This window comes from Arthroderma uncinatum (assembly GCF_011692745.1).
Source record: "Arthroderma uncinatum strain CBS 119779 chromosome Unknown scaffold5, whole genome shotgun sequence".
Classification (NCBI taxonomy): domain Eukaryota; kingdom Fungi; phylum Ascomycota; class Eurotiomycetes; order Onygenales; family Arthrodermataceae; genus Arthroderma; species Arthroderma uncinatum.
This window is the reverse complement of record NW_022983867.1, coordinates 1,753,789-1,779,878: the sequence shown is the minus strand read 5'-3', so window position 1 is coordinate 1,779,878 and position 26,090 is coordinate 1,753,789. Positions and strand designations below refer to the sequence as shown.

Here is a 26,090-nt window from a genome sequence, read left to right as displayed (position 1 = left end):
ACATCCAATATACGACACACGGATATACCGCTTCTTAAATTATCTTAAACATGGCAACCGAACAGCCGTCAGGGACGGTGTCCAAACCATCCCCCACCAGCCAAAAGACCTTTTACAAAACACCATCTCACTTCGAGCAGATAATCGGCTACTACCGCGGTGTTCGCCATGGTCAACACATCTTCATCTCCGGCACCACGGCCGTCAATCCTAACAAAGTCTCATCCGCTGCCGAACCGCCACAGGTTCTCTTCCCCGGAGACGCAAAGCAGCAAACCATCGCAGCGTTTAGAGAATGTCTGCGTGCCGTCGACAGTCTAGGGGGCAACGGAGTGCAGAGTGTCGTGCGAGTACGCATGTTTGTCGGCAGACACGAAGACTGCGGTGCAGTTGGTGAAGCATTCACAGAGATATTCGGTGATCATAAAAGCAATGCGAACAACGAGGATGCGGAGATTGGAACCGCAGCGACGATGTTGGTTGTTCAGAATGGCTTCATTAATCGTGATATGATGGTCGAGGTGGAAGTCGATGCCATGGCAGCTTGAATGACTACTGGGTAGTAAGATAGAATAATACGGAGCCCCTATCGACTGTTCTTAGGTTCCTATATTTTATTCTTCTAAGAACCATTCAAGCATAGGTCAATGAATAACAAAGAGAGTCTAAGAGTTATGAAATAAGGTCAATTAGGGGCTAACAACTTCTGGTAAGGACTTTCGTACACTATAGCTAATCACTAACAAGAAACATACCAACTCATGCCTAGTTATCTCTGCAAGGTCTATCAACAGTTCTGGAGGGTCCGGTTATTCTTTTTCAAGTCTGGGCTGCGTTGGTCTGAGATGCTCTCCTGTTTTAATACCTACCAAGCAATTGATAGACGCCACCAGTAGCCTTCGCTGTTGCATATTGGTAAAGCTGGCGCAGAGATGAGAGAAAGGCCCAGGGTAAGGGGTAAGGGGTAAAGTTGAATGAAGCAAGTAGGGTATATCCATCACCAGCTCATCAGCCCCCTTTTCCTGTCAAATCCGCCCCTCAAGCGGCTATCTGGACGAACGACTTTCCCATTAACTATCGTATGCTTAACGATCCCTTCGCAGTGCTCTGGCCGAATCCTCGCGAGCCATATCATCTGCTCATCTTCTTTCCGGTATATCAAAACATTGGCCGCAAACTTATGGCCGCCAACATGCGACACGAAGAATATGCCCACGCCACCGGGACGTTGGTCGTCCTCATCACGTAGCAAACCAAGTGGGCGGAGGTGACGCTCAAGCTCTCGCTTTATAAGTGGTGCTGATATTCCACATCGGGCATCACGGCTTTTATGGGAGCATAGAAGGACAACGTAGTCCCGTTTGCAAGGGCGGGATTGGAGGTTGCTCTCAGAATTGGATGCTGGTTCTCGACTTGCGCTGTCATCTGCTTTAACGGTGCTGATGAAGCGGGCATTGAGCTCGGGGATGTCTGTGGCCGATACATGGTCGACATATAAGAATGCAGGCAGGAGGAGCACCGTAGTTGATGTGCGAGATCTATCTCCATCTCCATGCACAGGTTCAACTGAAATATTCGATGCCAGCACCACCGTACGCTAGATATATGTTAATACTATCCTAATCAGCAAATAGAGGAGTAGATGCATAGCTTACCTCCTCCCTTGGCTGTGAAGAGTCTCTCCTGAAGGCCTCCATCAGGGATCCCTTTTCGTTCTCGGCCTTTGGCATCCAGTCTGATCTTCCTGTCGCAACGAGAACATGGTTCGTAACCGGCTTGACCTTCCCGTATAGCTTCCCGTCCTCTTCAACCTTGAACTTGGATGGGTATCGAATGGTGCAGTTGGCGCAGTCGTGATCGCAGTCCTCGCCATCAACATCAGGGTCAACGGAGGGAAATATGAAGCGACGAGAGCTCTCGGTAGAGCTGTTGACTTCTGGTCTTTTATCTTGCTCGGTCCAGGCTTCCCTTACTCGAGAAAAGATCGAACTCAGCATCGTGCGGATATCGTATGTATACGTGAACTGTGTATAGCAACTATTTCACCCTTGACACCGCACAACAAGGGACCATCTCTATACATATACTGAGATATAAAGACCGAAAATGTGCTGCCTGCTCTTAACTCCGATCTCGACTGTCTTCTCTGTCTCCTCTGTCATCTCTGTCTTCTCCTGTCTCACCTTTCTCGAGGCTGCTTGGGCTGTATCCAAGTCAAAGAAGCCATCAAAGTGAGAGACGACAACCCGCACATCTACCGCATAAACGTCGACACATCGACTCCCAGTCTACCTTCTCTTCAGTAATAGCACCGTTGCTGATAGCTGAAGGATCGAGATGGAGATAGAAATACGAGATTCAGCCGGACTTATCGGTTGAGCCGCATGGTTGCACCCCCAGCTCGAACTTATCCCCGGCTCTCCGACCTTCACTCTTTTCTTCTTCGCACGTTAAAAGGCGTTAAAGGACGAAGATACACAGCCTGGCCCCTTGCAATCCTACGTCCGAGTGGCCTTTGGACGGAGACAGCATGGGCGAGGGCGCGGAGGGCGAGTCGCGGGCATCGGGGATCGCGGACGAAACGCATCCCCAGCCTGACGAGAAGCAGCAGCATGAAGAGCATCAACAACAACAACAACAACAACAAGATGGAGATCAGGAGCCGAAGAAGAAGAGGAAGAGACGAACCATCGCCTGCCTCCAGTGCCGGACCAGAAAGGTGAAATGCGACCTCGACTTCCCAGCGTGCGGCCGCTGTGCGAAGAGCCCTTGGCCAAACTCCTGTGTCTACGAGAATCCTGGACCAGCTTGGAACACGCCCAACTCGCTGTCTGCGGGCTCACGGCCGCTCTCGAGTGCTGAGCGGGCAAGGTCGAGTGCTGATGCTCATTCTAGCCAGCGACTGAGCGAGGAACAGAGGATACGCGACCTTGAGCGTGTAGTCCTCAGCTTTGCCCAGTCTCAGGCCCATGCAAGGCAGGGAGTGCTGCCGTCTAGGAATGCTGGTGACCCGGAGCAGCAGCATACTCCCTCGCCGCATTCAACACAGCATTCCCGGGATGAGACTGCTGCTGGTACTGCTTGCTCTACTTCAAGGACGTTGGATGTCCCCGGTAAATCCCATGTCGGAATCAAGGAGAATAAAACCCGTTTTTATGGATCAAGCAACGTGGCAAGCCTTGTCACTGAGGTCGGTTTTTATACACATCATATCAATGGGGATATCTGCTTATACATGTATAGTTTGGCGACCTCAAGGCCTACCTGAAGGACCTGAGAAGCGGGTTCCCTGCCCTGGCCAGGGTACATTGCGACCTGGATGCTATCAAGGACGAACGCTCCAAGAAGCCGCTCGCCGGGGAGCTGTCGCTTGATGCTGTGTTTCTCAGTGGACTGCTACCTGCACAGCCTGTCACCTATAACTTGGTCCAGTACTATTTTGCCTTCTCAAGCAGCACCTATCATGTCTTGCACAAGCAGTCGTTTTATGATCGTCTGCAGGATATTTACCAGCGGCCTCAGCTGGTCACGGCTGGGTTTGTCATACAGGTGCTCCTCGTCCTGTCCATAGTATGGAGCGTGGATGCGCCAGAGTCCATGACGCCCTCAAGCAACAAGGGAGTCACCCGTATCATGGCCATGGAATGGATACACTGGGGTGATGCCTGGATTTATCATTCGAAAACTAAACGACCGAATATGACACTCCTACAGACCCGTTGTCTTCTCATCCTCGCAAAGGAGGCAAATTTTACACGCAAGAACCAGGCATGGGCCGCGACTGGCACCACCGTCAAACTGGCTATGTCGGCAGGCTACCATAGAGAACTAAGTCCTGAAACTAATTTTTCTGTTTTCGATAAAGAGATGCGGCGGAAGCTTTGGTCGACCATCGTCGAATTGGATCTCAATGCATCGTTTGACCGAGGGATGCCACCGACTGTTCAAGCGGCCGATTACGATACCTCCCCACCCATAAACATCAACGATGAAGACCTTGTGGAATCAGCTAAAAACTGCCCAGAGCCGAAACACTGGCAGACACCTACCGACTCTTCATTTCAAGTCATACTGGCGCGATCTGTCGATTTACGGTTGCGTGTTTGTGCGCTTGTGAATGCACCCCGCGTGACTATTTCCGCATCTCAGCTGTCGGAATTAGACGATGAGATAACACGACACCTCTCCGAAGTCCCTCAGGGCTGGGAAGATCTTGAATCTACGGACCTCCGACAGAAGCAGCGAGTGATGCTCTGGCGAACCCTCATAGACTCACGGCTAAGACGGAGCCAGCTATGCTTGTATTCATGCTATGCCCTGAGCGAATCTCAGGGGTCAGTTTTCAACTCATCGTGGCGGGCTAGACTTGAAGTTGCGATGGAAATCCTTTGCCAGCAGCAGCAGCTAGTTGATCAGTTGGGGAGGCTGGCATGGCCTGCACTCACGGATATCACCTTCCAGGCAGCGCTAACCATCTGCCACTACCTGCACAGGTCTGATCGCGGATTCGGTCTGTTCCTCCCACCTGCCATAACTTCTTCTGTTTCAATGCTAATTTATAGGCCACCTATAGCCTCCTATATTATCCAAGCGGCTGTTCCAGCAGTAACAGAGTCCCTCATGGCACTGGTTGAAAAAACACTGCCACATCTAGAGAGCAAATTCCTCATTCTAGAAAAGGGCATGAGAGAATACTGCTTTTTTTGTGTTATTATCGCACTGGTGAAGTCGAAGCGTTGGCCTGATTCGACTGAATCACACCAAAGACGTGCAGTTGACCGTATCTGCAGCATGTGCTATAGCATCCTGTCGCGGAGTGCGAGCAGTAGAAGTCAAGAAGCTAATACGACCCAAGTAAGGAAGCTCCAAACATCCTTTCTCCTCTGAGGAGCATGAACTGGCAGACCTAACATTGGAGCGTTTAGATGCCTGCGGTGGATAATTCAGGGAGCATGGCAGCCATGCCTATACCGGCTCCGTTGCATGTTGATCATGTATCCTCGAATTCTAGCGAGATAGCCGACTTCGGCGTAAGTGCGCCCCATGCCTTGCTCTTGGAATTGAGACTGCTAGAAGCCACTAACACCTTTATGATTACTTTGTTAGGCTTTTGGGGATTGGGACTTTCTATTTGGAGATTTTACAACGGGGTTCTCTGGGTTTGGAACAATATGAACCTACGAAACAGAGCCCCCTTTCCCTTTGAGACACTTGCTTCGTGGCCTAAATTTATATATCCACGCACTGGCGTTATGAGCCTAGCATGCCTCATCTTGTATAGCACTTAGCGTGAAGTTGAATAGAAATAAGAATTAATATTTATCAACAACATTGATATTGGACGTGGTTCATTTATATATCATCACCGAGCCTCCCTCGATGTGCCAACCAATAGCACTAGTACCACCTACCCATAACCAAGATATGACCCATGCTCAAAGACCCATGCACGAAAAATCAGAGAAATCGCTCGCGAATCATGAATTAACTCCTGCCTTCAATGTAATCCCTATTTTCGATCGTGACGCTCTTTGTCATGTGGTTCACTTTGTAGACACCCACAAGGCGAGAGGCGAGTTCGAACTAGTGAAAGAGTTAGTGCTTAATATATCAAGTACACCTGTCCAGGGGCTAAGATGTACCATGTTGTTTCGCAACGAGATGACGATGAATTGCGCGTTCTTCGTTCTCTCCTTAATATACGATGCAACAATAGAGACCTATATATTGAGTAGCTTAGTTAGTAAATGATCATCATTTGGTGAAGTAATCCGACTTACGTTTCTGAAATCCAAGGCGGCGTCGATCTCGTCCATTACATACAATGGCGTTGGACGATAGTGGTGCAAAGCGAAGACGAGGGCCAAACTTGATAGCGTTTTTTCTCCTCCAGAAAGGTTACTGATGTTTTTCCAGCTCTTCTTTGGAGGCATGACTGAGAACAATATACCCTCTGAGAACGGATCTAGGGAATCGACGAGTTCCAGCTCTGCGTTACCACCCATTGTGATCATCTGATACATTTCCTTTAGGCGGAGGGATATTGTGCTGAAACCTTCCATGAAGCCAGTGAGACGGAGAGAACGTAGGGTGTCAAGGCGCGATTTTGAAGCATCGCGGCTACTGAGAGCCGTCGCCAGATCTGCTGAACGAGTTTCGTGTTCAGCAACACGGCGACGATATTCCCCTAGAACGGATAAATCAACAGAGGTATTTTGTGTCTTCTCCTCAAGTGCGGCAATAATCGCCTTCAAAGACTCTTTGTTCATTTCCGATAGCTCATCCTTGGTATATATTTGCAAGCTGTCTGCTGCTTCTTCCTCACCAAGGTCACTGGTATTTTGTAGTGAAAGTTTGGAGAATTTATCATGCCAGTACTTCGCCCGTTTCTGATTTTCGACCAATGCCTTTTGGCTTTCCTCGAGTTTGTTTCGCATTTCAATCTCAACAGCTCGCGTTTCGTTCAGTTCTCCAGTCTTTTCATCCAGTTCTGCTTTGAGGGCAGATAACTCCTCTTGCTTCGCTTGTAATGCCTATACTAGTTGTTAGTATAGATTAGACCAAGCTGCCCCCCATCTCGTTACTTACCTCTTCTGCTTCCTCAGTTTTTTGCTTCACACCAGAGACTGCCTTGGCTTGGGTTCTAGCTTCCTCGTTTAGCTTTTCAATATCCTCCTGGACATGTTCAAGTTCTGCTTCTGCGTCTGCATGGGATTTCTCATGCTTAATCCGCATCTTCTCGTTCTTGGACTTGGAAACCTCGGCATTAGAAACTTCTTCCGTGAGAAGCGATACCTGTTCCTTCAGGCCGTCGACTTTGGCTTTCTGGCCTCTGAGCCTCACACCACCAACTTCCATGATCTTGTCTTGGAGGGTCTGGATTTCCTCTTCCACCCCAGCCATTTCAGACCGCAAATTCGCGATGTCCCTCTCCAGAGCCATAATATTCTTTTCAAGACTGGCCGCCCGTTTCTCATCGGTTGTGGATGGCTTGTGTTCCTCTGATAACTCTTTCACCCGACGCTGGGTATCCGCGAGATTTCGTTTTGAGCTGTCAATCTCAAGTTGAAGTTTTTGGAAGGTTATTTCAATCTTGGGAATGGCATCTTTAGTGGTTTTCAACTCTGACTCCAGCTCCCTTTGCCTCTCTTGGAATGCTTGGAATTTTTTCTCCATTCCATCACGATCAGCGTCTAGTTTGGCAACCTGTTCTCTCGAGACTTCAGCTACTTGCTTGGAAGACATCCCACCCCTAGCAACTCGTGTTCCACCACCACTCATAGTGCCAGAAACATCAATGAGCTGCCCGTCCAGTGTCACCACTCTCCACCTTCGCGCTCCGTATGCAATTTTGTTGGCTTGTTGCAGATCCTTGGCTACGAGGGTGTTTTGGAGAACGCTGTAAAATGCAGCTTTGAATTTCTCGTCCACGGGCTTGACGAGGTCAAACAGTCGGGGAACACTGTCGGGGGTAAAGACCGATGACATATCTCTTCGGGGTAACCTGTCGAGTAAAATGAAGTTTGCACGGCCCAGGTTGTTTTTACGGAGATAATCAATACACTGCTGGCCAACTTCCACGGTATCAACGACCAAATTGTCAAGCGCTGGGCAGGCGGTTGATATGGCGACGTCGTACTTTTCATCGATTGTTCCGAGATTTCCTAGTCGACCGTGGAATCCTTCTATACGTCCAGATTCCTTCAACCTCATGAGTCCTGAGAGGACATTTCCCTGGGTTTGCGTGCTAGATAGACTGGCTCTAGCCTCATCGGCCTTCTGCCGTAAATGAGACAGCCTGGAACGATATTCAGGCTCCTTCTCCGCAAACCTTTGCAAGTTCGCAGCACAGCTAGAGACCTCATGCTCAAGGTTAGCTTTTTCAGCTCGACATTGCTCGAGTTCTGATGCCTTCGTAGTCATTTCTTCCTTGATGGACGCAATCTTGGCTTGTGCTTCTTCCAATGCGACTGCGCCGGCATTGCTTTTCTCGCGAAGGATATCCAGCTCGCTCTGTGCAACAGCTGCAGCCGACTGTTTTTCGTTAATTTTTTCTTTCCATGGCTCCAGGGACGTCTGTTTCGCAGCAATTTGTTCTGAAAGTCCCTGTGTTTTCCCTTTTAGGCTTTCACGGATAGACGCAAGCTCCTTCTCCTCTTCTTTCATCTCCTTTTCTAGGGCTGCAATCTCCGCAGATTTTTTCTCAACATCATAGCCATGTTTATCAACCAAGCCGGCGCATTCAGAAGTAGCCAGACGACTCGCGTTCATCGCCTTTTCCAACTTCTTCTGCTTGGTATTCAAAAATTTACGTTTTTCTTCAAGCTTGACTGATTCTTTGTCGTATTTCGCCATTTCCTTGATGATAACCTGGGTTTCCTTCTCCATGACCTCGTATTCTTTTGCCGTCTTTTTATAGTCACGTTGGAGTTGCTTAGTTTCATCTTCGTTGCCCTGATGTTTTTCAAGCTCAAGGTTGAGTAGCTCCTGGTTCTGCAAGATTGCTTCTTGGGTGACGTTTGTATTATCGTTGCATTCGTCGATATATATTTGATAAAGGGCGGATTGCTTTTCTGCCAGCTCATTTTCATCCTTGATATAAGCAAGAGCTTTGTTTTTCTTATCCTCAAGGCTCGCCTTCTCTTTTTCAACATGCTGGACTCGGGTGTTCTTTTCATTGCATGTTTCGTTCAAAACTTCAACCTCTGCTGCAGCTTCGTCAATTGGAGTTTTGTATTTAGAGGTTCCAATAATGTCTTCGAGATATTCCAGCAGGCCATCATCGTGTTCATTGGCGGCTTTAGCTTTCATCTGGGCAATAGATTCAACTTCACCTTGCAGGATGAGGAAACGTTTATGGTCCAGATCTATCCCACGGCCCTTCAAAAAGTCAGTGACAGTTGTGAAGGTCGCTTCCTTTTTATTCATATAATATTTGCTGGTATTATTCTTGAAGGCGCGCCTGGAGACAACCAATTGCGAATCTGGGACAACTTCATGGCCGCCGTCGGGTAAATCCACAATTTCTTGAAAATGGACCTCGACCTCACAAAATGGTAGATTTGGAAAATTAACGGAGTTGTGAATAAGTGCTGATATTTTCCCCTGGCGCATTTTACTGGCCCTGAACCCAAAAACAAACAGCAAAGAGTCGATAACGTTGGATTTTCCCGAGCCGTTAGGTCCGACCACGGAGGAGAATGAGGCATGGAAAGGGCCCACGAACTGATGTCCAGCATAACTTTTAAAATTAGTGAGAACGAGGTGGGTGATAACCATTCTTTGCTTGGGACCTGAAGCTTCCTCTTCTACTACCTGGGGCGCCGATCGCGATTTGAGCATTATGTCCATGGGTCGTTCTAATACGCTCGACATCGGGTCAATCCTATCGATAACAGACTTTTCTAAATCCGCTGCGTCCGAGGGGGTCTGGTTCACGGCATTTTCAGTGATATCTGCAAGGGGCGTCCCGCTGATTCTTCTTGACTGCGCACGATCAGCTTCTGGAGATTGTGATGGCGCGGGGGTTGGAAGTGAGGAAACCTCTATAGATGAGTGTCGACTGCTTTGGCTCCCAGAAATACTCTGCCTAACTGTCGATGTACGTCTTGGTGGCAATTCAGGCTCCTCCTCTACCGAGAGAACGCTCTCTTCTGTCTTCGGCGAGACGATGGACTCCCCCTCACTCGCCATTGAACGTCGTGCCCTCGATCGTCCTGTTGCTGGAGTTGGGGTAGTTGGCGCTTCCAGTGGCGCCTTCGAAACCCTCCGCGACGCTCTGCGTTTTGGGACAGGTGTATAATCCTCCTCTTCGTCTTCGTCGTCGTCTTCGTCATGAATAGTAGGCGTAACACGCCCAGATTCGGGTTCATCGTCTGAACTTTCTTCGATAACAAAACTCTTCCGGCTAACCGACCGGCGCGGTCGCGATGACGTCGATGCCATCTTGCAGGCTACTGTTTCTCGCGACGAGTAGAAGGGATATCGGTTTGCGAGCCGGAGAGTGTTGTTTGCGATGTTCTGGCTTGCGATGTTTATGTTTTGCCTAAAGGAGCCAGCCATCAAAGATTACATAATCTCGATAACGAGTCTTGGCATCGCGACGGCTTTCTTCGAGCTTTTGATATATAGAACTCGCAGCAAACAACACAGCGAACAGCGCTTCACTGCGGGAGGAAAACAGATCGCAGGTCTCGAGAGCCATGGCGCCCTGGGAAGAGTTCGATATCGCCTTTGCTTTTAAACGAGACTATTCCTACGACCACAAGGTAGTGGACCATATAATCTCCAACCGACGGGTGCTCGACCATGTTCTCTTCGTCGACCGCTTGCTAAGAATACTCGGGATTGAAGCAGGTAACGAATGCATTCTTGATGTTATATATTTGGTGACGGAGCAGGACTGATATATGAGCTCTCTTTATAGCATCGAAGCTCTATCCCCCGAGATCCAACCAGAATCTCCGCTCCCTCTTCCAACAGATAGTCTCGTCTTCATCGCCCAACCACCACAAGCAATCTTTAATATATTACATCCTGAAAGATTGCCGGGGAGCTACCGATAAATCCGGTCCCCTGCAATTTGCAAGAAAATGTTATTTGCCGGATAAATATAGACTGCTTATCGATGGTTTATGGAATCTGGATAGGCTAGAGTTCCGCGTGAGTAACCTGCTTTTTAGCATGGCACATATTTCACAAGCTAATTCAAGATATCCTATACAGCGCGCATTAGAGTATATCACAGAACCATCATTAATCCCAACTTTCCCCGATGAAATCCTTTATGTTCTCGCCGCATCGTCGAAGCAGGATGACGGCCTTGCCATAGCATACTATGTCACCGTCCAACCGCCACTCGCTTCCCAGAAGGTCCTGAATGCGTATTTCGCTACCTTATGCCGGACAGGTGTTCCAGAGGCATTTTATTTCTTAAGACAGCAACCCGAAGATAGCAGCCCCGCGCTCTTGGAGCAACTTATCACCTTTGTGCTATCTACAAAGGCAGGGGAGTTGAGGGCAAAGCGGGCAATGGACCTAATAAACCTACCGTTTAGCGAGGTCGAGGAGGAGTGCTTCAATGACCTTTTATTGCGCGGCAACGCAAAGAATCTGCATGGGGCTAGGGATACGGTCATGATGAGGCGAGTTGCTACCGGACGCCTGGAAAACCTGGATAGCGAGTTAGAGTCACTGGGAGGGCGCAGGCTAGAAGGCCTTAACTGGGACGACCTGAAGAGGAATCTTAAGTCGAGCCATTCGCTCGAAGCTTGACAAACACTACGATACCGGAGTATAGCAGCAAGTACTGTCGATTCATCTTTTGGCGTTAGGCTGCAATTTGGCGTTCAATCGGTTGTGTGTAGCTTGTGGGATTTATGTACACTTAGCTCTAGCCGTCCCTATTTCCTTTGCTAGAATACAATAACATAATAGACAAATGATTCAATTATGCTGCTTAAAACTTAGCAAACCGACAGAAACGCGATGAGTTGCTTATATAATCAATTCTCCAACCTCAACCGCGAAATAAATTAAGCTGAAGCTAAAGAACGAACAATTACTTACGTCCAAAACACAAAGAATATTGATTTAAGGCTAGGGAATCACTCTGAGTCGTGTAAATAATAGGCATATTACTGCTACGCGACTCGAACAAGCTCTCTTACCGTCTACCAGCATCCTTCATCATCCATTTGTCATACAGGAGATATCAAGAAGCTCGGGTTGGAGTCAGGACGCGACCAGCGAGGAGTCAATAGTCGCCTCACCAGTAGGTGATGGGAAGGCCGTCCTAAAACCTCTAATAAAATGGTCATATGCACGTTTTTTCAACAAGGAAGATGCAAATACGGAGGTACGTCCAAGTGGTAGGCGGTGTCCATCGTGATATCGTCGCTTTACGTTGAGAGCATGTTCAGCTTACCCTTTAATGCAGATCGATGCAACAATGAACATCCGAAGAACCAGGGCCAATTTGGATTTACTTCTGGAAATAGATTCGGGTTTCTTCAGTCCGGTGGGAGCAAACCGGGTGGCGGTTTCGGAGGTAAATAACATCTTTCCCTGTGTTTTTTTTTGATGATTTTATATACCCGAAAGTTAGGCCAGAAGTGGTTGTAGGCTAGGTGACGCTGTGTCAATATTACATACATTTTTTTGGGCCAATTTGCTGACTACATGTCTGACTCGGATTTGGAGATATAGACAAGCAGGATCCAAGAGACAAGTAAGTGTATACCCCTTATCCCTGTGGTAAGCCCCTCCAAATTAACCGAAAAACAGATACTCTTTGAACGCTGTGGACATAAGAAATGACTTGACAGACGGGCAGGGCCGGCCTCAATGGATTTTCTCAGCCTATGGTCCTGGGAAGAACGCCCCTATACAGCTTTTCGGCGGGCCGGAAAGAGAGCAAAGTTTTGAGGAAATGCGCGCATTACACTATGCTGCTGTCGCTGAGGGAAAACCACAGGAGGCCATACAAAGCGCCAATGACTTGTTTGCCGCTACAGAAGCCCAGATTAAGAACATAGTCAGCAATCTGGACGCTGCCATCAAATATGTGATTGACGGAGAGAATCAACACCCGAACAGGCTGGATATCGTGAATGGGAAGTCAGCGGCTGTTGCGTCGGCCCTAACCCAGCAAAGTCCGTTTTCTCAGCCGCCTCAGGGACCCGTTCAACCTTCGCCATTTGGTGCGCCCAGCGCATCTCAGCCATCTGCAGGCTTAGGGAGCGCATTCGGGAAGCCGGCAATGTTAGGACAACAACAACCACAGCGACCCGCCTTCGGAACACCGTCTTTTGGACAGCCTTCAGGCATCGGCCAAACACCTGCACTAGGTAGCTCTCCGTTCGGTCAAGCTGTTACCCAGACTCAACCACAGCAGAACCCATTTGGCCAGCAGGCAGCGTCTCCATTTGCGCAGGCTGCCCAGACTACCAATCCATTCGGTCAACCACAATCACAAGCTGCTGCTCCAGTACAGAGCTCACCGTTTGCCCAGCTACAAACTGCGGCACAATCACAGCCGGCCTTCGGGGGGAACCCCTTTGGTTCTGGCGCCCCGCTAGCTCAGCAACAAGCAGCCCCGACGCCGTTCGGACAACCATCTCTTAAAGCTCCATCAAGCTCCATTCAACCCCAAGTCAATCCTCTCGCATCTAGTGGTAGCATGCCCCAGGTGAAGAAAGCTAACCCTAACCTGAACCCATTCCCCAAGGTGGCTGGACAGACTGTGCATGACCCAATGACGAAAAAGCTCACCATGTGGAAAGGCTTACCGGTTCAATATATCGAGAACGAGCCCTGCTACCAACACCCTGACGACCCACAATCTTATGTTCATATATTTTTCCCTGATGGGCCGCCAAAGCCTGATACTTTCAAATACTCAGTAGCGGCACCAGAAGAGTATACCCCGGCAGTAGAGGAAGCGTACAGGTACGCCCATGAACATGGAGCATTCAAGGACGGGCTATTGCCGTCTGCACCGCCTAAATCTGAGTGGTCGAGATACGATATCTGAATCGTGTTTCTCAGGATTGGAATAGCTATACGATTACGGCGTTGATTGGGGAGGCATCACCTTGTTATTTCGGAGAAGGATGGTTTTAGAAATGGTTATATATCCTCATTTTTCGTCATTAGCGACGAACATTGCGTTGGAGCTGCTTTTAAATTACTAATCTGCGGGGACAAGTCTACGTCAGGCAATGCATTGTGTAGGAAGCTGTTTTTGATATTCTATAACCTGGCCAGCTAGACAATGCTAAATGAATGCATATATAGTACACACTGCTTGCATCGTCAGCGTCGGCCAAACCTAGATTACACAATCCAAGGACCTTCCCAACCCATTTACTGGGCAATGGTGACTTCGACCTCGACACCGGCCTCGATGTTGATGATGATCTGCTTGACGGTCTCAGTTGGAGCGTGGAGACTAGACAATCAATTAGCTTCAATCTATCCGGCGAAGAGCGAAGAGAGGATACGTACTCGATCAAACGCTTGTGGATTCTCATCTCGAACTTATCCCAAGTCTTGGAACCCTCACCGTTAGGAGTCTTACGGGTGGAGATGCGGAGAGTCTTGGTTGGCAGGCGGACGGGACCCTTGACGTAGAGGGACTTGGAGCGAGCACGGTCAATGAGCTCCTGGCAGACCTTCTCCAAAGAAGCGACCTTGCGCGAGGTCAAGGTGATACGGATCTTGTGGATTTTCTATGCGTTGACGGGGATATATTAGCACCAACTCGAGGCAGAGACCATGATGATGCCTGCGCGCAATCGCCGGAGACACGAATAACATACTGGGCCTTCGCCAAAGTCCTTCTCGGGCTTCTGGTACGACATCTTTGCTGGGGTTGGGGAGCTAAGGGTAGCTACTTTGGTCGGTTCTATATTGCACGTTAGATACAGCATCAAAAAGCTTTAAAGCGGTCAAGTAGGCGCTTACATGAATATCGGAGGGCAGATGCCAATCAAGACCTGAACAATTCGAGTTCGGTAATGTGATGAAAGGCGCGTGGACGGTGGTTATCCTTGTCGTGAAATCGTGAAGTCGTGAAATCGTTGTCTTTTTTTCCTTCTTTTCGATGTGGGATGCGAAGTCTTGGCAAAAGTCGGCTAATGGCGCTAACTATATACGGACTAGTAAACATGTGACTCATTATGACTAATCTCTGCTGAGTCATCCCATTCTGTCCCGCAGTTTTTTTATATCAAAAAGGCCATAGACAAAACAACATTACTACTACATATTTACACTGTTCTCTGTTCTCGTTGAAGCCTCTGATAGTACTGCTTTGTCGAGGCGCTCTAATTATTCACTAATTTACTTACTTGATATTACGGGGATGGTGGGAAAGACGCTTCTGCCCCTGGCACCTGTACCCCCACAGTCAGTGGTGAAACTTATACCGGATGGTGAATGGAAAGCATATCTAGATGCCTGGATCACGTCGGTTGAAGCTCGATTACGATTGAGTGACAAAGAATTTGAGATATCCGCTTCAAAGGACGAGGCTGCACAACTATTTCTTATTTCGTACTTCTCAGACAATTCAACTCCCAGGGACACATCAATAAGGGCAGCTAGTCTACTACAGCGTCTCTGTTTTCTTCTAAGTCGAAGGATACTTTTAATTGGGACTCATGCTCCTCCACAGCTTTTGACTGTGGAGTTCCTGGGGAGCTTCTGTTCCTTTTATCCATCTGCTCCGCCCCTTCGGAGCTTGCTGCTGGATGTATGGGCAAGGGATTCGGAAACACTGGAGTCCAGCACCCAGAGAGCAAAGGCAGCAATTATACAACAATTAACCGTCTCAATCTCAGAGCCATATGCAAGACTAGAAGAAGACTTGCGTTCGTTAACGCTTCTTGCCTCAAATCTACATGAGATAGGGAAAGTGCTTATGGCAGGAGATGATTACATAGGTGCGATTTTTGAAACATTCCACAAGGCGAGGAGCGAACACCTACAGAAGGCTCTTGTGGCACATATTTATGTCGCATTAATCTCTCTGATGAAATTGAGTCCTCCTGCAACATCGGTGCTCCTGGATCAGCTCTACGGCCTGAAGAGCGCTGCAAAGGTAGACTCAAAAGCTCCGAGGACTGAGCCAACGTTGCTTTCTGCTCTCGTCTGCAGCACCAATTTCGTCAAACGCCTAGATAACCTACTTGCTGGGAATCAACAACAGAAGCGAGGAGATACGCTGATCTCGACTCTCCGGATATACCGCTCTGAGTGCAAGGCGTTTCATAAACTATACCAACGCCCAAGAAAAGTGGATAAGGGTAAAGGAAAGGCTGCCCCAGATGATATAAATGATGGAATTCACATACATCGAATGTCCCTGGTAACTCAAGTCCAAGACTTGTTCCCCGACTTGGGCTCCGGGTACATTGTCCAACTTCTCGATTTTTACAATGATGATATCGAAACTACCATCTCGAACCTCATAGAAGGCTCTTTGCCGGAGCATCTTAAAAAAATTGACCAAGCAAGTCAACTGCAAGAACAGCAAAGTATAGTGGATATTGCACCTCGATCTACGCCACCACTTTCACAATCTCCCGCCCCTCCGTTTGACCGTAAGAATGTGTTCGATAATGACGAGTTTGACCGGCTGGAAATTTCTCCTTCTAAGCTACATATCGGCCGCGCCAATGCCGAACTTACCGCTGATGATCTGCTGGCTGATAAATCCAGCTCGACAAACAAAGCCGCTATACTAGCGGCCCTTGCGGCATTTGATTCTGACGATGACGAGAGGGATGATACCTATGATGTTGCCGATGTTGGAGGAACAGTCGACACCCACCCAGCTGCAACGGACGGCGATACGTCCGAGGCACGAGAAGGAGGCGGCGTGGCAATTGAAATGAAACTCTACGAGCTCTATAAATCCAACCCTGCAGCGTTTGCGCGCGACCAAACAACCCGCCGTTCAACACATAGGATGGCGCTGCGCAAAGAAACTGGAATGACTGACGAGGCTATTGAAGGGTGGGCACTGATGCTCACTCGTGACCCTAAGCGGATAACCGGGTTAGAACGAAATATAGCCTTGTCTGGCCTTCGCCCAAGTCAACAGCCTGAGCTTCAGTCTACGGCATATAGAAGGCCACTCGACGATGATGGTTCGGGGGCAGAATCTAGCGGCTATGATGGAGCTCGAGGCCGTGGCCATGGTCGTGGTGGTAGGGGAGGTGGTAGAGGTCGTGGTGGATCTGGAGCTGGGTCTGGAGCCCCAGAGTCAGCCATTGACAAACGAAGGAAAGATGCAAATAAGGGCTCAAGGGCGAACCACAACAGGCGTAACCAACGGGCGAAGAAAATGGCGAGGGGCGGCTTGTGATATCATACCCTTAACAAAGGTGCATAATGTTTGATGTATGCCGGTTTACAGCATCAAGGCAATGACTTGGACTATGAGGAGCTGGATAGGGTGATGAATAGACGACGTTACGGCAGCATCAAAATAGACGTATAATCGTAATATTATTTGAATGCATAAGGAATTCGTTTAAGACGAGCCTCATACCATTAACAGCATTCATGACCGAACTCTAACAAAAGACAGGTAATATCAATATTAAAAGGTATATATTGCAACCCCCACACCGCTGGAAAAGAATCAAACGAAATAAATGTGCATTAGGGGTCCCACCATCAATGATGGTGATCTGAAAATACCCCCTTTTCAGCAATTGACTTCTGGCACTCAGCCAACATTCGAGCCTGTTTAGCAACATCACCCAAACGCCCAATGACTTCCTTATTGCCGTCAAGGAAAGTAAATATTGCGTACGGGATCTTGGTTTCTTCGCAGAATTCTAGAACCAATTTTTGCGCCCGACGGAGGTTATGTCTAGGTAGCCGTGGGTAAAGATGGTGAACGGCCTGAAACTGAAGGCCTCCGTGAATGAAGTCCAGCCATTGCGGACAATCAACGTCCATAGTTGTTCGAAGCATCTTTTGCGGGAATGATTCATGCACGCCCATATCAGAAGTTGACATGGCAAAATGGGATAGTGTGATTTGCACATGTAAGGGTGCGGTGACCATATGACTGACCATGACGAATATAAGTCGGCTCTTCCAGTCAGGAATACTCAGGTATACCACCCCATAGCCAAACCAAGTCCAGAAAAAGACCTGTCCTGCAATCTCAAGCCAACGATGCCACCAGGCGGGACCCTTTCGAGGTCCCTGGCCAAGAATCAGGTATTCCCAGCTGAGTCGATATAAATTAAATCGCCCGAAGCAAAGGATTGGATAATAGAGCAGATGCTGGTAACGAATGAGGAATTTCGCCGCGAAGTCGTATTCCATGATGCGATCATAGTACGTGCTTCGAAGGCTGTCGAGGAATCTATGCGAGATAGCAAATATGGGCATATGTTCGATATCTGGATCGTGTTCCGGCGAGTTGGTGACGATGTGGTGCACGTTGTGGTTCCTCTTCCACCAGCCAATGCTGAGTCCACCGATGAAATCCGCAACGATGATTCCGATTACTGTATCAGTGTGGAAGCCGTGAGTGATCCCCATGTGGCCGGCATCATGAGCCGTGAAAACAAGCTGGTGCCACATGAGTCCAAGGAAGAGACCAGACGTGGCATACCAGCCGTGTCGCAGGAAATACACAAATAGTCCAGAAAGTAGCACATAGCGGGCCAATTCTACCATGTACGCTAGATAGTTGCAGTTAAACAGTCCTTCATCGCGTAACCGATCGTAGAGCTGTCGGTATTTCTGTACAATGCGCTCTTGTTCGACAGCATTTATTGGCGGGTACTTGGCGGTGTCGAAGTCGATTTCCTGCTGAGTCCTAGCATCAAGAAAGTATGGCCTCGATTGTGCATCCGTCTTTTTCGGGGAGGAGGATTCAACCGAGGAGATGGACGTGGAAGCAGAACCCCGTCGCCTGAGTCCAGACGTTTCCTTATCGACTGCCTCGAAGAGCGGTGAAGGGGGGATCGACTGTTCAGGGCCGGACGAGCTATCGTCAGATTCAATGGATGGGACTTCCGTTGTATTGTATTTTCCAAAGTCCCCTCCCTGGATTGGAGGGACGAAATTGATCCACGGGCTCTCAATTCTTCCGATTTGAAACGCCTTCATCCGCTGTCGTGCTGCGGCAGAGTGTAGTCTATAGCCGTGAATTAGCCATTATCATCTTCGAAAATATGTCCGCGCATAGAATTAAAATAAGTAGGAGTGTTCTGATCGTACGCATTTATCTCATCTGTGGCATCCCTTCCAACCATGTGCTTGATAGCTTTATCACCCCCTGGATGGAATTTCAACCAGGCATCCACTTTGAGCACTTTTCCTTCGAAGATAATTATATGCCTCCCATCTGCAATTTGCTTCCCTATCTCATATCTCGTCAGGATCGAGTCCTTGCCTGAAGGTGCCATGTCATAAACAGCTTCGTCAGCCGGAAGCTCGGGTGTATCTCGATCGTAAACAACGAAGTATAGCGAAGGACCAGGGTTCACGAATCGTACCGGACAGCCCGGGACATGTTCTAAAATCGAGAAGCTCAAGGTATACCGACACAACACGCCACAAACGAGCGAGCGTGGTGCGGGGCTGGCAAAGGACGCAGAAAGCGAGAGAGTCGTGGAGTTGCGGAACAAGTTAGTTTGTTCGTGAATCCAACCACGATTTTGATACACGGACGCCAAGCCACGGCCACTTTCTACTCTACTTCGACCTTTGGCCTTCCCACGCATTTTCGCTACCTACATAGTACATAGTACGGAGGTACAGCATAATAATAACGACTGATATAGCGTTGGCCGAAACATAATTGGCCCTCATAGATTGACCATGGTAGGTTGCTCTCCTGAGTCGCAGAACTACCCCCACATGTCGGGATGCATCGTCATCATGGCGCATCTTGTACTGGTTGGCTGTTAACTCGATATAGGAACCACTCGATACCCTCGTCCAGCGATGGCTGGAATGGGATCAGGATCCTTCTACTCGCAAGGAGATTGAGCAGCTCCGCGCTGACAACGATGAGCCCGCTCTTGAGAAGCGTCTGCGGGAACGTACGTGAAGGCTGTCTATCCAATTGACAAATACTGTAGTCCTAACTACCATCTATAGGCATTCAATTTGGCACCGCTGGTCTACGCGGGCGGATGCAGGCTGGGTTCTCATGCATGAATTCACTTACTGTCATCCAGGCGTCCCAAGGATTAGCCAAATTCGTCAAGGAAACACACCAAGGCACGGAGGCGCCATCAGTTGTGATCGGGCGTGATGCTAGACATAACTCGAAGAAATTTGCCTACTTGGCCGCCAATGCCTTTGAAGCTGAGGGCATACATGTATGGTGGTACGACAACGAAAATCCAACTCCGTTTGTGCCCTTCACCGTCTTATTGAAGAAGGCAAACGCAGGAGTCATGGTCACGGCGAGCCATGTATGTATTGACTTCTGGTGGCATCGGATTCGGTGATTTGCTAACTTTGTCTGATAGAACCCGGCACAAGATAATGGTAATTTCGCATGCTTAGCCCCTGACCATGTTCACTGTTGTGGCTAACATGATAAATAGGATATAAAGTGTTAGACACTACCCAGTATCAAAAGAATATAGAAATATACTAACCTTTGACCAAAGATACTTCTCGAATGGGGCCCAAATCAATTCCCCAGTTGACAGCCAAATAGCAGAATCAATCAAGCTTAACTTGGTTCCGTGGCCCAATGCCTGGCGTGGGATCGATGGGCCTCAAACTCGAGACCCAAATTTATATATGGAAGTTTCGGCCCTTTATTGTGATGCCGTAACTCGATTTGCTGTTAGTCACTGCGCTACCTCACCATCCTATACGATCTATGCATATACTGACTACTATAGGCCTCTACCGTGGATACTTGGCGCCAGCCCAGCCAGTTTGTGTATACGCCAATGCACGGAGTTGGGAATGCTACCATGTCTAAGCTTTGTGATTCATTGAAGATTAAAGGGATTATAACTGTCCCTGAACAAGAGCAGCCAGACCCTGACTTTTCAACCGTCAAATTCCCAAATCCAGAAGAAAACGGTGCTTTAGATCTTGCCATGAAAACTGCAGATAAGTCCGGGGTAACGCTTATTATAGCCAATGACCCTGACGCGGATCGGTTTGCCGCTGCTGAAAAAGTCAAGTATGTTTATCACGCTCACTTTAGCAAAGCGCCCCGGCTGACAGGTTTGAAGTGGCTCTTGGTTTAGATTCACGGGAGATCAATTAGGGGTTCTTCTAGCATCGCACCTTTTGGACTCAATGAATAAAGAAAATACCGGAAAGCCTATGGCCATGCTCAACTCTGCAGTCTCCTCTAACATGTTATCAAAAATGGCGGAAAAGAAAGGCTTCCACTTCGAAGAGACCTTGACAGGCTTTAAGTGGATGGGCAATGTCGCGCGGCAGCTAGAGAGCCAAGGATACGAGGTACCATTTGCATTTGAGGAGGCTCTAGGGTATATGTTTACCAAAGTTTGCTATGATAAGGACGGACTCACAGCTGCCATGGTATTCTTGGCAGCTGAGGCAAAATGGAGAGAGCAGAGCCTTACTCCATTTGGGAAACTCGAACAGCTCTATGAAACATACGGGTATCATGAGAATCTAAATACCTACTTTGTCTCGCCAGATACCAAAACAACAGCAACGCTTTTCGATAACATACGCGCGAATACCCTCGACGCTAAAGGTACGATCGGGTCGTTCCCGATCAATAGATGGAGAGATATGACCAAAGGATATGATACAGATACAGTGGACAAAAATCCAGTGCTGCCGGTGGACCCCACTAGTCAGATGCTCACTATATGGTCACATCGAGGCGTTCGATTTACGATTCGAGGCTCGGGCACAGAACCAAAAGTCAAGAGTCAGTCAATTCCCGCAAGCCAGTACGCTATAACATATGCCACGTTGACTAACATGTTTGGGATAGTTTATATTGAGAGTTGGGGCGATTCACGCAGGGACGCCATCGAAGGCGTCTGCGAAATGTTGACGGCTGTCTTGGAGAATTGGATTAAGCCATATGCTCCAACAATGACTTACTTCTCCAGTATGACAACTTCGTCAGGACATATATTTAAGAGTGAATAAACGGCAGCAACCTGTCGATCGATTCGCTGGCTCCGCTACGGGGAACCATATGAAAGTCTACGTAGCTTTGGCCAAACATAGCATAATTCATTGATCTATTGTTTATTAACGTTGTCCTACCTAGAACTAGGCCATGTGGCTGGCATTCGGCATGAGAGTATGGCTGCATCTAGGACTTTAGCCCAAGGCGTATGTTTGGGGGTCGCACAGGGCAAAAGTTTGCCCTGGTCTCAGAATACGTACGAATATGTATGTCCATTACTTACTATTTATCGCAGTATTTCCCCATATCCGAGCCTATCACGAGGACTCGCCTAAATCTAGCCCTTACATTTTTCGTCTCTTGCAACCTTCATGCTCAAGCTGACTGATCCCTTAGGTCTGAAAGCAAACTATCTGTAGAGCGGGTGGCTGCATTTGCCTTCTTGTAAGCTGATGCCGCATCGCCTAGATAGTGAACCAACATATAACGAATGGCCAGAGTCTCACATGCTTGCTCTGTATGCATATACAAAGCCCTGTTTACCTTTCCTCCTCCTTATAAGTCTTGAGCTTTCCATCTCCAACCCCATTTCTTCAATATCTAGTGGCCATTTTCTATCGACGAACGGGACAATTCTATAGCAAACCCAGCTGCAATATAGCACGATGCCACAATATTACGTTGACGACCTAGATGACTATTATCCTAATGGATTGGACGGGATTTCCCGAATGATTCCGCATGGCTACTACGGCTACTATGATGAATCCGATGGAGAATATGGCATGCCTTTGCCACAACGAAGACAGAGAATTTGTGAACGCCGATTCCGACGCTCTAGGAATAGGGGAATTAGGTAAATCTGTCAAACTATTTACCCATGCACTTTCTCATCCAGCCAGTGGTCAAGAAGCTAACTGATGAATAGAAGCGAAGACGAATATACCTATGTGTCCGATTCGGACGAAACCAGCTACCGAGTCAGTGACAACCACCATGGGAGCAGACGCTGTCGCCACAAGGACTGCTGTCGTAGCCGACGAATAGGGCACAGTAGATGTGCAGACTCGAGCCGTCAAGAAGTCCATCATCACCACCTCGTAATCTGCCAACAACCCGGTAGCTCTGGCTCCAACTCTTATCAAGCACTGTGGGATAACATGTTACAGATTGAAGGACAACAGTCAGTTCAACCTCAGATCGCAGCTGGACCAGGAGGAATGGGAGGGGCTATGATGACGCTAGGGCGACAAGCAATAGCCGCTGCACCAGCACGCGGTGGTATGATTTTACCTTCTTCCGTCATGCAGACGACAGCTGGCCCTCAATGTGAATGTGAATGTTGCTATACATCTCGTGCCCACCAGGCAGAGGCACTTCATATGCTGAGAGGGCCGCAAATGATAGGCCAGGGCGTCGGAATGTCTGCTGGACAGTTACCGGGTACATTTGCGAGGCCTTCTTTTGGTCCTAGATTGCTCCAGTGAGGGGATGGAAGCTGCTATAGCGTTCAAGTCATCTTTCCGCATTGCGTGGGTTGGCCTGAAAGATTAATCTTCGCCTCGTCTCATGTTTTCAACGCCTACCAAGCCATTTGATAGACGCTGTATGATTCATAGTTCGTTCTTTTCCAGACTGATAATTTGTATCCTGTGGCCCGCGCTGGCGTCGACCCGCGTATTCATAGAATGATAATATCGTTTTATCCTGTTTGAGCTTCTGTGGTTAGGCCTCCCGGCCGAGTGAACCAAGGTAATAATTATGAAATAGCTTTATTCTAAATTAACTTCATGTCCAGTTTATGGTTACAGAATGGCCAAAAAAAAAGAGTACAGTGTCGTCTGTCAGGAGGAGGATATATAGACAGTAGCATCAGGTCAAGCCGGGAGGTGAGGGGTGAGTAAAGGTAGCGGGCTAATGAAGACAGAAAACGGGGTGATAAGGGAACGGGGAACGATGATGGTACTTTGATTATGGCAAAAGACACAAAGTTTATGGGGGTAGGCTCATAAAGACACGAAAATGAAACATCAAGCGATCAATAGAAGTGTAAAGAGCGTTTTTTTTCCGGGGTTATATTTTTGGCGAGCTGTTTAGAAGTGGATGGCCTTGGAGTAAGTGGCCATGGCAGCTTCTTTGAAGGCCTCAGCGAGAGTAGGATGGGCGTGACAGGTTCGCGCAACATCCTCTGAGCTAGCACCGTACTCAATGGCGAGGGTGGCCTCAGCAATCATCTCACCGGCATTGGGTCCAATGATGTGGACACCGAGGATGCGGTCAGTCTTTGCATCGGCGATGAATTTAACCTGACCTTCACTGTCGAGGTTGGTCTTGGCACGAGAGTTGGCGCTGAATGGGAAAGATCCAACGCGGTACTCGACACCGGAGGCCTTGACCTCGGCTTCGTTCTGGCCAACCCAGGCAACTTCTGGGTAGGTGTACATGACGCTTGGGATGGCGGCGTAGTTGACGTGTCCGTGGCCCTTGGTGATGTATTCGACGGCGGCAACGGCCTCCTCCTCAGCCTTGTGGGCAAGCATGGGGCCGAAAGTGCAGTCACCGATGACGCGGATGTGGTCAGACTTGGTCCTGTATTCCTGGTCGATGACGAGTCTGCCCTTGTCGTCGATGTCGATTCCGATCTTCTCGAGTCCGAGGCCGGCGGTGTATGGTCGTCGACCGATGGCGACGAGGACAACGTCAGCGTCGAGGGTTTTTTCCTTTCCACCCTTGGCGGCTTCGACGTTCAGGGAGACGGTGCTACCGGAGTCATCACCGCTGACGACCTTGGTGCCGGTAAGGAATTTAATGCCTTGCTTGGTGAGGAGCTTCTGAGCCTGCTTGGCGATCTCAGCATCCATACCGGGGCCACCGATTTGGCCGAGGAACTCGACGACGGTGACTTCAGAGCCAAGTCTAGACCAGACAGAGGCCTAGAATAGGATATTAGTGATGTTCATAAAAATATCTCCGCGCGCAAAGGTAGTGTGTAGGTGTTTACCATTTCCAAACCGATGATTCCACCACCAATAACGATCATCTTCTTTGGGACCTCCTTCAACGAGAGAGCACCGGTGCTGGTGATGATCTTCTGCTCATCGATGTTCAATCCGGGGAATGGAGTGGCTTCACTTCCGGTAGCAATGATGATATTCTTTCCCTTTACGATACGCTCACCACCGTCTAGGAGGTCGACCTTGACGGAGTTCTGGTCAATGAAAGATCCGGAACCCTTGAGGTAGTCGACCTTGTTCTTCTTCAGGAGGAACTCGATTCCCTTGGTCAGTCCGTCGACGGAGGACTCCTTGGCCTTCATCATCTGCTCGAGGTTAAGCTTGACATCGCCAACTTCGATACCGCGCTTTTTTGTGTCGTGGAGGACGGTGTGGTATAGATGGGAGTTGTTGAGGAGAGATTTCGATGGGATACAGCCGACGTTGAGGCAGGTTCCGCCCAATGTGCCACGCTTCTCGATACAGACAGTCTGGCCCCAGGTGTTAGCGCCCAGCCATTGTAACGAATGCGCCCGTCGACAAGGAGCGAGATAGGGCATACCTTCAATCCTTCCTGGCCGGCTTTGATGGCGGCAACGTAGCCAGCCACCCCGCCGCCTATTATGACCAAATCATGCTCCTCTACCCGGTGACAATAACAACCCACGGATTAGCCTAGGCACTCGACACAGATTTCACGCCCGGAGCTGGCGGCTGACGGGATATTTACCAGACTCTGTAGCGTATCCTCTCCTCGATCTGGGGAGACAGTAGGCCCCGAAGGCCGGGAAAGCAGTTGTGGCGGTTCGTTGGGACGGAGCCCAGGCCGTCTGGCAGGCACGGCGAGGCAGGACCGTACGGAACATGATGGGAGAACAGGAGGTCTGGCGGAGAATAGAACGAAAGGAAAAGCAGCAGTCAATTGGAAGCTCGCTGGCCCTTGGGGAGATGAGAAAAGCACGATGTCAGCAGCAATTGGCAGCAGGACGAAGGATGAAGTTGAAGTTCTTTTTCCGTTGAAACCATCTGGCTTCCCGAACGGGCAAAGTCTCGGCCCCGGCGCGCGCTCTCCGGCGGCCTCTTTCGGCCAGCTTAGTAAGCCTACTCTTTGGAATGTTATAGATTTAGAATATAGATATAGAATAGTATAGATATAGAATAGTATAGATTTAGAATAGTATAGATTTATAATAGTATATAGATGAATTCCTCTTGTGTAGATATCTCGCTATTATGTATCCTCCACTGGGGACCTGGCTGCGTCTCTGGCGATGCGGCAAGTGAAGACGCAGACCAAGTTACTAACTTCCAGTTAGCAGGGAGTCTACAGTGCATACGGAGTAGATTAAACATACCATGTAGAAGACATTCTTCAGCCTTATCCAGTAACTATTGATGGCGTCACAACCAGCGATTCGAAGATAGTCGGGCATCTAGCTCTCGTTCGCAGATAGCTTATACAGATGGTC

General features: G+C 48.8%; 10 protein-coding genes across 10 annotated transcripts; 5 read left to right on the top strand and 5 right to left on the bottom strand.

Annotated features, from left to right (window-relative positions):
• Window positions 1–50: 50 nt before the first annotated feature.
• GIQ15_06933 (YjgH family protein) lies at window positions 51–548 on the top strand (the record flags this gene model as incomplete). Its single annotated transcript, XM_033554350.1, has 1 exon — window positions 51–548. One exon carries the CDS (start codon window positions 51–53, stop codon window positions 546–548), a length of 498 nt encoding a protein of 165 aa, XP_033403865.1.
• A 449-nt stretch (window positions 549–997) lies between these two features.
• Window positions 998–1,997, bottom strand: GIQ15_06932 (actin patches distal protein 1; the record flags this gene model as incomplete). Its single annotated transcript, XM_033554349.1, has 2 exons — window positions 998–1,597; window positions 1,656–1,997. The coding sequence occupies 2 exons, from the start codon at window positions 1,995–1,997 to the stop codon at window positions 998–1,000; spliced, it is 942 nt and encodes a 313-aa protein (XP_033403864.1).
• Window positions 1,998–2,530: 533 nt separating this feature from the next.
• On the top strand, window positions 2,531–4,573 carry GIQ15_06931 (uncharacterized protein; the record flags this gene model as incomplete). The annotated part of the gene is made up of 3 exons (XM_033554348.1): window positions 2,531–3,190; window positions 3,244–4,510; window positions 4,563–4,573. The coding sequence occupies 3 exons, from the start codon at window positions 2,531–2,533 to the stop codon at window positions 4,571–4,573; spliced, it is 1,938 nt and encodes a 645-aa protein (XP_033403863.1).
• Window positions 4,574–5,484: 911 nt separating this feature from the next.
• Window positions 5,485–9,945, bottom strand: GIQ15_06930 (nuclear condensin complex subunit Smc4; the record flags this gene model as incomplete). The annotated part of the gene is made up of 4 exons (XM_033554347.1): window positions 5,485–5,583; window positions 5,643–5,720; window positions 5,781–6,533; window positions 6,589–9,945. 4 exons carry the CDS (start codon window positions 9,943–9,945, stop codon window positions 5,485–5,487), a joined length of 4,287 nt encoding a protein of 1,428 aa, XP_033403862.1.
• A 738-nt stretch (window positions 9,946–10,683) lies between these two features.
• Window positions 10,684–11,274, top strand: GIQ15_06929 (uncharacterized protein; the record flags this gene model as incomplete). The annotated part of the gene is made up of 1 exon (XM_033554346.1): window positions 10,684–11,274. The coding sequence occupies one exon, from the start codon at window positions 10,684–10,686 to the stop codon at window positions 11,272–11,274; it is 591 nt and encodes a 196-aa protein (XP_033403861.1).
• Window positions 11,275–12,430: 1,156 nt separating this feature from the next.
• On the top strand, window positions 12,431–13,534 carry GIQ15_06928 (CCCH zinc finger domain-containing protein; the record flags this gene model as incomplete). Its single annotated transcript, XM_033554345.1, has 1 exon — window positions 12,431–13,534. The coding sequence occupies one exon, from the start codon at window positions 12,431–12,433 to the stop codon at window positions 13,532–13,534; it is 1,104 nt and encodes a 367-aa protein (XP_033403860.1).
• Window positions 13,535–13,866: 332 nt separating this feature from the next.
• GIQ15_06927 (uncharacterized protein) lies at window positions 13,867–14,363 on the bottom strand (the record flags this gene model as incomplete). The annotated part of the gene is made up of 3 exons (XM_033554344.1): window positions 13,867–13,951; window positions 14,008–14,231; window positions 14,322–14,363. The coding sequence occupies 3 exons, from the start codon at window positions 14,361–14,363 to the stop codon at window positions 13,867–13,869; spliced, it is 351 nt and encodes a 116-aa protein (XP_033403859.1).
• Window positions 14,364–15,535: 1,172 nt separating this feature from the next.
• GIQ15_06926 (activating signal cointegrator 1 complex subunit 2) lies at window positions 15,536–16,873 on the top strand (the record flags this gene model as incomplete). The annotated part of the gene is made up of 1 exon (XM_033554343.1): window positions 15,536–16,873. One exon carries the CDS (start codon window positions 15,536–15,538, stop codon window positions 16,871–16,873), a length of 1,338 nt encoding a protein of 445 aa, XP_033403858.1.
• Window positions 16,874–17,187: 314 nt separating this feature from the next.
• GIQ15_06925 (fatty acid desaturase) lies at window positions 17,188–18,941 on the bottom strand (the record flags this gene model as incomplete). The annotated part of the gene is made up of 2 exons (XM_033554342.1): window positions 17,188–18,670; window positions 18,754–18,941. 2 exons carry the CDS (start codon window positions 18,939–18,941, stop codon window positions 17,188–17,190), a joined length of 1,671 nt encoding a protein of 556 aa, XP_033403857.1.
• A 4,780-nt stretch (window positions 18,942–23,721) lies between these two features.
• GIQ15_06924 (dihydrolipoamide dehydrogenase) lies at window positions 23,722–25,487 on the bottom strand (the record flags this gene model as incomplete). Its single annotated transcript, XM_033554341.1, has 4 exons — window positions 23,722–24,561; window positions 24,630–25,112; window positions 25,184–25,239; window positions 25,352–25,487. 4 exons carry the CDS (start codon window positions 25,485–25,487, stop codon window positions 23,722–23,724), a joined length of 1,515 nt encoding a protein of 504 aa, XP_033403856.1.
• Window positions 25,488–26,090: the final 603 nt, after the last annotated feature.